General features: G+C 38.2%; 1 protein-coding gene across 3 annotated transcripts in view; it reads left to right on the top strand.

The window, feature by feature from the left end:
- Positions 1 to 13,174, top strand: part of LOC122109610 (nitric oxide synthase 1 adaptor protein) — a 352,796-nt gene that overhangs the window by 266,014 nt on the left and 73,608 nt on the right. For all 3 annotated transcript variants that reach the window (XM_042682103.1, XM_042682102.1, XM_042682104.1), the window contains exon 5: positions 6,641 to 6,749. In XM_042682103.1, the coding sequence (XP_042538037.1) occupies positions 6,641 to 6,749 (109 nt within the window). The remainder of the gene's footprint in view (positions 1 to 6,640; positions 6,750 to 13,174) is intronic.

Here is a 13,174-nt window from a genome sequence, read left to right as displayed (position 1 = left end):
TGTTGGTCATGGGGCTTGAACTCTGGGTACTGTCCCTCAGCTCTTCAGCTTCAGGCTAGTCATCTACCACTTGAGCCAAAGTGCCACTTCCGGTTTTCTGGTGGTTTATTGGAGATAAGAGTCTCATGGAGTTTCCTGCCTGGGCTGGCTTTGAACTGCGATCCTCAGATCTCAGCCTCCTTAATAGCTTGGCTTACAGGCGTGAGCCACTGGCATCCAGCTTATTTGCTAGATTTTTTTTTCTAGTTGGATTCCTTTCCTATTTATTTTTGTGTTATCTTTTGGGGTTAGAAATATCCATGTCTTCCAGGATCTAGGGAGAAAAACCTCTGACTGCTAAGATTTCAATGTGGCATGATACCTCCATTCATGCAGATGTTTAATATCCTAAATCCAACATTAATAATGATACTGAGTAGAAACAATATTTTTTGGAGATAGAGGCTTTAGGAAGTCATTAGAGATTAGGATAATTAGACTAGACCACAGCAGACTAGACAAGATCAGCTCATTAGATTGGAATCTCCATGGCTTCATAAGGAGAGAGACATGGAGATACACAAGCTTTCATATGATGTAATTCAGCCAAATGGGGCCTCACTAGAGCTATGTCATGCTCTTATTAAACTGTCAGCCTCCCAAACTGTTAGCTGAATAAACATGTTTTCTTTTAAATGGAGCCAACCTCATGTATTTATTATAGTAACAAATACAGACTAATACAGTGTCATATTCCAACTGGAGGACTACCTTTCCCTACCTTCAAAGAGATATCAATGTTGGGAGAACAATAAGCATTTCTCTTAGTTCTTTCCTTTGACATGTCTAGGTTTATTTCCTCAGTTGTTCATCCATTTTCTCATTCAAACCTTACACCTATTCTAAAAAAATGTTTCATTATTCTCACTCTCAGAACAAGAAAAGAAGCAAAGGAAAAGAACAGAGTTTACTCAAGACCCCTTGGGAGACTTAGGTCCCCTAGATGCAGATTCTGTTCTTTGAGCTATATGTAGCAGAACTGGATGGCTCTAGTCTGAGTCTGAAAACTAGAAAAACTGATGTTTAAGTTCCATTCTAAAAACTGATAGGCTTAAGACTCAAGAAGAGCTAATGTTTTCATCTAAGTTTGAAGGCCAGAAAATATCCATAGCTTAAAATAGGAGGAGCAATGTCCTTAGCTAAGATAGCCATTTTGTTCCATTCAGGTCTTCAATTAATTGGATGAGTTCTAATCACATTTAGGGAGAATGGTTTGTTTTACCCAGTCTATTGAGTCAGTTGTGAAACACCCTCATGATGTTCCCAGAATAGTATTGGACTGTGCGGGCTCGAAAAGGAAACAGTGATCATTGGAAGCCAGTTCTAGAAACAAGGAAGGTACCCAGGCCTGATTAGGAAATCTGCCTTAGAGCTCGAAAAGGAAACAGTGATCATTGGAAGCCAGTTCTAGGAACAAGGTACCCAGGCATGGTCAAGAAATCTGCCTTGGAGCAAGTGTGCAAATTAGCTTTGAGTACTTGAGCTGACCATAGATAGTCTAAGCAACAAGGAGATGTGCTGTAAATAAAGCAAAACATCGTTAAAACTATTCTGCTAAAAACTCAGTTCTCAGGCTTAGAAAATATTTATTCAAATATTCTTTCTGTAGTGTTTAGATCCCTTAATGAAAGTACGTTCAGTTTGTATATTTTAAAGGAGTTATTGGCAAATTGGTATACATTCAAAAAATGTTAACAATGAAGATATAATTTATGTTTACTGAGCAAGTGACTCACCAAGCATTTTGCATCATGTTGAACACAGTGTGTGGGTTAACACTGAAAACGGCATTACGAAAAAGTCATTCCTATGCCTATTTTAGATGAGTAAATGGAGTTACCACAGTAATTTGCCAGCTAGGAAGTAGCAAAAATAAGATTTGTATCTAAATTTTTTCTCACCCCAAAGCTCTTTCCATAACACAAAGAAATAAGGGATCTGGAAAATGGGAACTGTTTAAGAAATAGGAAGCATTTCTCTTAAAAACAAAACTGGAAGTGGTGCTGTGGCTCAAGTGGTAGAGCACTAGCCTTGAGCTAAATATCTGAGGGACAGTGCCCAAGCCCAGAGTTCAAGCCCCACGACCAACAAAAAAATAAATAAATAAATAAAAAATAAAATAAACATGGTGGTTACTTCCACATATTTTGTGCCTTGCTATTTGGAAGAAGGTTTAGCTTTACTCTGTAAGGCTAAAAAGGAGAGAAATAGAGAAATAGTATGGAATATAAGAATGGCCATCATTAATTGTTTGCTCTAGCCAGTCCCTCAGCATTCATTGATGCTTCAGATCTGGTGAGACACCAATATGCTATCCCATTTCACAGGTAAAGAATGAGGAGATCAAGGCAATGACTGGATTCTCACAGCTAGAAAGTAATAGAGCTTGGGATGAAATTTAAATCTTTCCCACCCCAGGGCCAATATATATATATATATATATATATATATATATATATATATATATATCCATTTTCTTCCAGTGAATTCCTGTGGGTATATTTCCAATCAATGTAAGGGAAATTATGGAAGGGATATTCCCTCCAGAGTGGCAAACCCTGATCAACAAGGTTGCTCAAAGACTTCACAGGTCTTTTCTCTGTTTCTGTTTTTTGTCTGTGATCCAAAGGAAAATAAGAGTTTTCTGTAGATTAATAGTCTGCAAAGAGCAGCTTTGGCAGTGGGTCTGGTGATTCTTATCATTTTGTCAACCCAAACAAATCTAGTTTCTCCAAGATGTTTATTTTTCACTCATTTTGATATGTTTATGGCCATCAGAATTGGCAGAAGTTTATTGATGTGGTTTGTATAGCAAAACAATTCCATTAGTAATGAAAAAATTTTATTATGTGTATGTTTTGAAACAAAAGCAAGAAATCTTATGAAATTTAAGTAGAGAACAAAGCTTTATAAAACCTTAGGAACTGTATGAACTCTGATCATCCTCTTTGTTATCCTATGCTTGAAAATTATGGTGAAAGTTAAGAAGCTAGACATAGTTGCTTTGTGGAAGTATGATCATAACTACATTGGTCTTAAGGAAAGAGAAAGGTAAACCTTTCCATTCTTGATAGTGCTCACCTTCAAAATTCTTTTTTTATTTTATTTTTGCATTATCTTTAAGTAGTTGTACAAATGAGTTCCCATTTAACAAAGCAGTTGTGAAAACAATATATCTTGATCAATGTCACCCCTTCCAAGGTTTACACTCATCCCTCCCTACTTATCCCCTCCCTCACTCTTCTTAATTCTGTAGGATATGCATTGGATTTGCCCCTTCATTTCCCCCTTCCCTTCTCCTCTTCATTCATCTATCCCTTTCCCCTAGACCCCATTGCACCCATTTTGAATATCTGCTTCCTCATATTTTTCTGGACTTTGATTTTGGCTTTCTAAGGAATTACACTATTTGACATCTCCCTTGAACCTACCATATTTTCACAGTTCTTAAGAAAACCAAGCAGTGGTGATAAGAGGTAATGTTCTTTGGATGTATTCAAAATCTGGAAGTATGGATATTAATATTGAATTAGTTGATGTATTAATTTGTTGATGAACGAGGTCATATGGAAAAACTTTCTGCTTCTTGGTTGTATTAATGGAAACTTTCTAAGCTATTGGTGGCTTTTTGGCTGGCTAGAGGTTATTTACTTTTCATAGATTTCTGAACTCAGACATAGGAAGTTGAGCAGTCTCCAGAGTCCAAAAAAGAGTGGCTGCTTCTGTGCATAGGTTGTCAATGGATTTTTTTAAAAGGTGCTTTGTGAAGGTCAAATTTAATCTTAGCTTACTGCTCTCCCTTTGTACCTTCCACATCTCTGTGTCTTGTTGGCATGCCAGATCATATTCATCTCTGCTAACCAGCTTTAAATATAGTTCTCTGTCTCTAGGGTACTACATAATGAATTAAAAACTCAAAATCAAAGGAGTCTTATGTGATGCATTTGAACTAACTGGACCAGAGTTCCTGGAGTGAGAGTAGAGATTGGGGACAAGTTGCTAGGCAGACTACATTATGAGTGTTTGTTCATGACAGTGGATATGCCTTTTTCCTTCCTAAGCAAGATATACTTACCTACCATATCTCACAGTGATGTGCTGGCACTTGGGATGCTAAGAAGCAACTTTATTGAGAAGGTTCCTACACTGACCGGTCAGGGCCACAGCACAGGCTCAGGAACTGACACTGCGACCTTGAGCAGCCCCCATTGTTTGGTTTTTAAATGTAAAATCCATGAGGTTGAGCCTGGTCACGCGCAGGTAACCAATGACAAAGTACAGTCATGCCAGACCACACACAGGTGGCCAATAGGCGGAATTTACTGTAAGTATGTGCAAAAGGCAGGGTTTACCATAAGCAGGTGGTGTTGCCAGTTGGAGCTAGATTGCAACCTGTTTTTGGGTCAGTCTTTAACTCAAAATCAGGGGTGGGTTAGGTTGTTAAGGGAAGGGGGACCAGATGCATTTTTTTTTCATTCTGGGAACTAGGCCTATCAAGTCTAAAATCCCTAAAACAAAGGCAAAGCTCAAAATGGAATCATATCAGCTGTGGCCCCATCTCAGGGTCCACTTACTTCATCTGAGCCAAGTATTGAAGGATGTCCATAGCAGTTTCAAAGGCAGGAAGATATATGTAGCTAGGTCTGAAAGTTTGTGTAGGTCAGAATTCTGGTGACATGAGGATTCATTCCTTCATATTCAGGAATTTGAACTTCAACCTGAAGGCAGTAGGAAGCCTTTGGAAGATTTCAAGAGAAAAATAATGGGATGTAGTATACCTTTTAAAAAAAACAAAAACATTTTTTTGTTTCTTTTGTATGTTCTCCCCTCCCCCATGGTATAAACTCTGTTGTCACTGTATTTGACTCCAGTGCCCTGAATTTTATATATACATTTTTCTAATTTGGGGATGGGAAGGGAAATAACAAAATGCTGAAACAAGGATACAGTTTGTCCCATTGTAACAATGAGATGATACCCTATCCTAGGCCTACTTAAGATTTTCCACTAGGACACTTTGCTTATAATTTTTCTTTTTCTTCTGCTTCTACCCTTGTCCCTACCTTCTTCAATTCAAATTAATCAGAGGATACTCTAATTCTAAAGAAGCACAAAGAAGTCAGTCCTCTGTTCAAAAGTCTCCAAAGGCTTCTCAATTCACAGAATATAAACTGTGACCGTCAATGTCTTCTGTGTTCTCGTGGATGATAGTTTCTGTGACCCTGTTATGGTTATACTCATTCCTCTTGACTCATACTTGACATTTCACATGTTCTTTTTAGTACTTTCTGCACATCACAGAGCTTTAATCTTTCTGTGCTCTCTTCCTGCAGTATCTTTGTTCCTGTGACTTGTTCCCTTACATTCTTAGGTCTCTGCATGACTATAAGATGATGTCTGTAACAGCATCCTCTATCATGACCTGTCCCTATTCTGCCTGATGGTTCTTGAGAGCATTTTTTTATTTGCATAATTACACTTATGTGTAAGCTATGTGAGCCCAGAGGCTTTGTTCTATATCCTCAGCTGCTGAGAAAACCCCATTCATCCTCTCAAAGCACTAACTGATTCAAGAAATGAATCTGTGGAAACCATAGTCCTGTCAGAGGGGCAGATAGAGCTATAATCACCAAGGTGATTATATAATCACCTACAAAAATGCAAAGGAAGCCAGGTTCTGGTGGTTTACACCTGTAATCCTAGCTACTCAGGAGGCTGAGAGCTGAGGATCACAGTTCAAAGCCAGCCTGGGCAGGAAAGTCTGTGAGGCTCTTATCTCCAATAAACCACTAAAAACCCAGAAGTACCTCTGTGGCTCAAGCAGTAGCACACTTGCCTTGAGCTGAAGAGTGCAGGGACAGTGCCCAAGCCCAGAGTTCAAGTCCCACAACCAACTGGAAAAAAAAAGAATGCAAAGGAGTTGGGTGCCAGTGGCTCATGTCTGTGACTCACACCAGTAATCCTAGCTACTCAGGAGGCTGAGATCTGAGGACTGCGGTTCAAAGCCAGCCCAGGCAGAAAAGTTTGTGAGACTTATCTCCAGTTAACCACCAGAAAAACAGAAGTGGTCTGTAGCTCAAGTGGTAGAGAGCTCACCTTGAGCTGAAGAACTCAGGGACAACACTTAGGTCAAGAGTTCAAGCCCCACCACCAACAAAAACAAACAAAAAAAAGAATGCAAAGGAGTGTTTTAGTTTCCCAGCATGGTTTGCATTTGTGGATAACAGTGAAGAGGCATTAGGAAACGTATACACATTTCTCTGGGAAGATGCAGATTTGTTTCTCTGATAAGGATAACAACAATCTTTCCTTCTCATATAGAAGGTACCAGGTCAGGTTTGCCACCTCAGGAGATAGCTCCTAATAGTATAGGTTCTATATCTAACCCAGGCTTCTCTCACATTTGGGCATCACTCATATGAGCAGCTGAATTTAGGGAACTTATTGAAAAGTTGTCTTGCAGTGTGGAGTTCTGATCCCATAGGAAGAAGACTTTCTTTAGTAATTTAACTTTAGTGAGCTTTGTCTTCTGCCTGTTCTTCCTATGGAAGATTTGAATCTACTGCCATTTTCAGTATATTTTTTGTTGCTTTTCCCCTAGGATCTTCTATGTCTCTCACGATTCCCAAGACTTGAAGATCTTCAGCTATATTGCTCGAGATGGTGCCAGCAACATTTTCAGGTGTAATGTCTTCAAATCCAAAAAGAAGGTAAAGGAACAGTCATTGTTCATGTATTATTTTCCTCTGATGAACCTTAGGTAAACCCAACAATGACCCATCTCCCCACTGAAGATTTGGAGGTGGCTGTTTTAATGCCAAACATGGGAGACTATCTTTCTAGTCTGTCACTGCTACTATGTAATACAATTTTCTTTTAGTTTTCACCTGAATTTTATACTGTACATATGTACAGTTGGAGAAGGATTAACTATGGATATATAATGTAAAAGAGGAGCACAAAGACAGCACTAGGAATTTTGCTCACCTTTGCATGTATTGCTGTTTTCCAAGGTGACCCATCATCTAAGTCCAAGCAGTAGGATAGTGATTGTCCTGTGTAATGATTTAAGGATGACAAACCTTGAGACTTGAGTAAATGCAACTTTTGCAGTTGAGCAGCAGTGTTCTTCCTTGCTATCACTCCTTGCCTAATGCTTTAAATTGGACCCTGGGATACCTTCCAGGAGTTAAGAAACCTAGAATTTAGTCCCATCTTCCTTGTATATAAGGAGGAACACAGTCAAAATTAGCACTTCCTAAAATATATTCTATAAAACATCATCCAAAACATTTCCTTTTTTTTTTTTTTTTTTTTGGTTGGATGTGGGGCTTGAACTCTGGGCTTGGGCACTGTCCTTATACTCTTCAGCTCAAGGCGAATGCTCCACTGCTTGAGCCACAGTGCCACTTCCAGTTTTCTAGTGGTTTATTGGAGATAAGAGTCTCACAGACTTTCCTGCCCGTGCTGTCTTTGAACCTCAATCCTCAGATCTCAGCCTCCTGAGTAGCTAGGATTACAGGCATGAGCTATGGGCGCCCAGCTTAAAACATTTCATTAAAGAGAAAAAAGCTTCCCTATTTAAGGTGTTGAGAAGGCTTGAAGTTAAAATCTCTTTAGCCCAGCATTTTGTAAAACTAACATGGCCATGGGGCTATTTTTTAATGTTTTTTATTGTAAAAATACTTTATGGAGGGGTTACAGTTACATGAGCAAGGTAATGAGTTTATTTCCTATCAAGCATTGTTGCCTCTTCCTTTAGTTTTTCCCCTACCATCCCTTCCCTCCCACCTCCACAACTACACTCCCACATACCTCCCTCCCCCACCTAAATTGTGAAGTTTGTTTTTCAGAATAGTGTATTGTACATCTCGTTGTTATAATGGGTCAACCTGTGTCCCTATTTAAACATTTTATTTTTTCCTTTCCCTCCCCAAATTAGAAAAGTGTATATACAAGATGCAGGGCACTGACATCAAATATAGTGAAAACAGGGGTTATACTGTGAAGGAGGAACATACAAAGCAACAAAAAAATCACATAGTACATTATAAATATGTTAGAAACAATAGCAAGAAAGAAAAACCCACTTGTGTCCCTATCTTGGGTTCATTTCGCTTAACATCATTTTATCTGGTCATATGTACATAGCTTTTGACCTTTTCTGCTTGTCCCAGACAAATAAGGGAAACCACGGGACCTATGTTTCTTTGGGACTGGCTTACTTCACTTAATATAATTTTTTCCAAGTCTTTCCATTTTCTAACAAATGGGGTGATGTCATTCTTTCTGATGGAAGCATAGAATTCCATTGTGTGTATGTATGTATGTATGTATGTATACATACATACACACAATGGAATTCTATAGATAGATAAATAGATAGACAAGATAGACTAGATAGATAGACTAGATAGATAGATAGATAGATAGATAGATAGATAGATAGATAGATCACATTTTCTTGATCCATTCATTTTCTGAGGGGCATTTGGGTTGGTTCCATATCTTAGCTATGGTAAATAATGCTACAATAAACATAGTTGTGCTGGTGGCTTTAGTGTGGTCTTGTTTGTGATTATTTGGGTAAATGCCCAAAAGTGGGATTGCTGGGCCATAGGGGAGCTCTATGTGGAGTCTTTTCAGGAAGGGCCATTTTTTAAAATATACTATATGTTAATATTGTTCTATAGAAGAGATTTTTCGAAAGCACTGTATTGTATCAACCTATGAACCCTTACAGATCTACTGTTCTAGAGACAAACCATGAAGCATGGCTTGCTGTGAGGCCTTCTAACCCACTTCCTGAATATTCCACCTTTGAATCTTTGTGATATCTTTTATGCTTTAAAACAGTTTTAATACATTTATAACTACCTTGTCATTTTAGGGATATAAGAATAATACATGACAGGGTCAAGATTTACTAAAGCAAATGCTCTTTGCTGGGTACAGGTGGCTTATGCCCATAATCCTAGCTACTCAGGAGATCTGAGGACTGTGATTCAAAGCCATCTCCAATAAACTGCTCAGAAAACTGGAAGTGGCACTGTGGATGAAGGGGTGGAGTTCTCCCCTTGAGCTGAAGAGCTTAGGGATAGCACCCAGGCGGAGTTCAAGCCCCAGGACTGACCAAAAAAAAAAAAAAAAAAAAAGTTCTTTGACCTATAATGAGGTTATTTATATCCCAGTAAATCTAATTGAAATTGAAAATTTTCAAAGTGGAAAAGACACAACATAGCAGACATTGTAGCTTAGCAACACAGTATACTCTAGAGTTTGGTTGTTTCCCTCCTGATTGTATGGATGTCTTGGAGCTTTGTTTTGCTGCCTCTGCCCAGCATTGTAAATATATCATGCTGCATATCAGTAGCCCAGAAAAAGATCAAAAGTTTAAATTCAAACTATAGTTCCTATATGTTTCTAGCTTTCACAACATTGTAAAGAAATTAAGTTGAAGCCAGTGCTGTTAATTCATGCTTGTAATCCTAGCTACTCAGGAGGCTGAGATCTGAGGATTACAGTTCAATGACAGCCAAGGCAGGAATTATCTCTAATTAACTATCAAAAAGCTGGAAGTGGAGCTGTGGCTCAAGTGGTAGAACGCTAGCCTTGAGCACAAAACTCACAAACAGCACTCAGGCCTTGAGGTCAAGCCTTAGGACAGGCAGACACAAAAAAAAAATCAAGTTGAACCATGCTGTCTGGCTGTATGTTTATCCTGAGTATATTGAGATTCAGAGAGCTTCAGTGATTTGTCAAGTTCCCATGGCAAGATGATTGTCCATAACCAGGGAGACAAACAGAACAAAAGATTTCAGATTTAAAGAATTTTTTACATGTCTTTTATTGTAGAAATACTGTACAGAGGGCTTACAGTTATGTGAATAAGGTAATGAGTACATTTCCTATCAAGGATTATTACCTCCTCCTTTGTTTTTCTCCTACCATCCCTTCCTTCCCCACTTCTCCAACTCCCCCTACCTCCAAGTTGTAAAGTTTGTTTTCAACATGGTGTCTTGTACATCTCATTGTTATAATGGGTCAACCTGTATCCTTGTTTCAGTATTTTGTTATTTCCCTTCCCCTCCCCAAATTAGAATAATGTTTATACAAGATACAGGACAATGACATCAAATACAGTGAAAATGGGTAATACTGTGGGGGGAAGAACATACAAAAGAAACAAAAAAATAATATAGTACATTATAAATACGTTCCAAACAATAGCAAGAAAGAAAAAAAAAACATTTGTGTCCCTATCTTGGGGTTCATTTCACTTAACAGAATCTTATATGGTCATAAGTCCATAGCTTTTGACCTTTTCTGCTTGTCTTAGACTTAGTTATAGAACAAAAGAATTTTGAGCAAGAAACCTAAGTAAAGGAGGCTATTATACTCTATTTGCCTTGTCATTGGGTCTAGTATAGGCAATACAGGCATGGTAGGGGTGTCTTGCCAAAAACAGTCTTAGAAAAATGCCCACGTAGAACATAGTTTCTGTTGCCCAAGGAGAAGTCATCTAGTTCCAGATCACAACAGTTTGTTTTTGGTTTTGTTTTGTTTTATAGCTCTCAGAGATAATTCTGATCTCTGTCTTTTCTGTTTTCTCTATTCCTTTCGCCCTCTTCACCTACTGAGCCTGTGGCTCTTCACAGGGCTGGTTGTCAGGCCCTGTACTGGCTTGCTGCCATACTGCTGAGGGAATTATTTCCAGAAAGGCTAGGGTTGTGAGCTCTGGTGCTGCTGAACTATAGGTGGGAGGGCCAGTTTCCAAGCCAAGAAAGATAAATGAATTGTTCAGCAAAGGAAACAGAATTGGGGAGTGGTAGGGAACATGTCTCTGAGGTTTTGTACACAATCCTGGTTAGCCTCCAAATGTGGTGATTTATTTTTTATAAACTACTTCTGGTTTGAAGAGATAATAGCTTGGGAAAGAGTTTTAATTGGCAAATCACTGGCATATTTAAGAGGTTAGGATAAAAGAACTACAGAGCTCAAAGAAATGTGTTTTACAAGAGTATTTCTAGATTGTTAGAGGTCATAAGCCAGCAGACCTGAATGTTCTCCAGTCTTCATATCGATCATAGTGTAGGACAGCCTTGATTAAGTACCTTGCTGTACTATGACTTTGGTCACTGCTGATTCACATCACTTTATGTCTCCCGTGTGTGTATGTACCCATTGCATGCATGTTCCTTGTGACAGAACTCTCACACAGATGTCATGCCTAGTTTATAATTCACCAGGAGGGAAGGACTGTCTCTTCTGCTCTTTAGAGTGCAAGTCAGATGCCTCAACCTTGCCATTGGAAGGTATACTTGTCCCCAACATGATTTTCTTCAGTACCTCTGGTTTCCTTCTAGTCACTCACATGTAAAACGAATAAGGTTTCTGTCTTGGGGATTGGGACCTTGATCTATTTTTTGAGTTGGACTTTTGAGAGAAGCTAGATAATAGAATGTTGCATCACCTCAACATGCTCTTTACTACTCTAGGTAACCCAAGCTGTAGTTTTATAAGGTCCAAGAATATCTACTGACCTGTTTTGGTTACTAGCTGTGTGCCTGAGACTTTCAAATTTTTCTGTATGACTGATTTGTTCTCCATCTAGACTTTTGAAATAGAAACTGTTATGCTTCTCATTTTATAGATGAGAAAGTAGAGTCTTTTTTTGGGGTATAAACATGTATATACTACTTTATGTATTTTTTTAGAACTTAAAGGATGTTTAGTTTACATGTAAAAGGAAAAAAGTTAGTATTACTTACATTTCCACTTCTACTTTAAGTATTCTTATCAAATTACACTTCCTCAAACTCTAGTAGAAATCACTCTCACTTATGACCAGGGGCAGGGAACTTGCTATACCAACTTTAATATTCTCTGTACTATCTTTAAAATGCCTGACATATAGTAGCAGGTAAATAAAATGACAACTAAGCTACATCCCTAGAGACTACTACCAGCCAACTACACTTGTGGTTGGGCTGCTTCTGGGTGTGGAGCTATTAAGGTGGGAAGAGAAGAGCACTGCTCCAATAAATGAGTGCTAACAAGTGAAAGTTGCAGTGTACTAAAAAAACAAAATGACATAGGTGCCATATTGCCCTTCACTGAAAGATCATCAAATTTTCCCCTCACATTTTTGTCACATTACTTATGTCAGCTACATTATGATTTCTACAGAAAAACCTAGGCAACTGGTCACTATTTACATTAGCCCACTAAAGGTATCCAAACCAAATCTTAGAATATTATCTGGTAACTAATACTTTACATTCTCTTTAAACATAAAAGATGTTTTGGGATGTATCATTAACCATATTTATAAGATACAAAATATTTGGATAAAAAACAAGTCATGTTTGTACAATGTACAGATAGTTTATAAGGTGATTTTTAGCACCGTATTTACAATCATCACAGAAACTCAACTACACAGAAACTCAAGTATCTCTTCCAATAAGCACAATGCTGTTTATGGGCTGTGTGGTAAATAACGTAATATTTAGTATTAATTACACAAAAATATCTTCAAGAATATACTGAATTAAGAAAATAAATTTAAAGAACCATAGGCCAGTAGAGATCTATTCTTCCTTTTGCTCTGGCTAAATATTTTTTTATTGTGAAAATACCGTACAGAGGGGTTACAATTACATGAGCAAAGCAATGAGTATACTTCTTATCAAGCATTGTAGCCTCCTCCTTTGTCTCCCCTTCCCATCCCTTCCCATCTCCCCATCTCCTCCCCCACACCCTTTCTACTCCCCCCCCCACCCCCCGCGCCAAAGTTGTAAAGTTCACTTTTTGACATAATGTCTTGTACATCTCATTGTTGCAATGGGTCCACCTGTATCCCTATTTAAACAATTTATTTTTTTCCCTTCCCCTCCACAAATTATACCAACATCAAATACAGTGAAAACAGGGGTTATACTGTGGGGGAGGGACATACAAAGCAACAAAGAAATATAAATATTTTAAGGATGGAATATATTGAGTGTTATACTGGCAACAGATGGAAGTACATTATGTCAAAGGGGGAATATCACTTTTAACTAAAATTTTATAACATTTATAACTGCTATTAAAAAGTAGACAAGATTCTTTTACATTAACATAAATAAAG

Source organism: Dipodomys spectabilis, unplaced genomic scaffold (assembly GCF_019054845.1).
Source record: "Dipodomys spectabilis isolate Male_0828 unplaced genomic scaffold, ASM1905484v1 ptg000069l, whole genome shotgun sequence".
NCBI classification, from domain to species: Eukaryota; Metazoa; Chordata; class Mammalia; order Rodentia; family Heteromyidae; genus Dipodomys; species Dipodomys spectabilis.
This window is presented reverse-complemented; position numbering and strand designations above follow the sequence as displayed.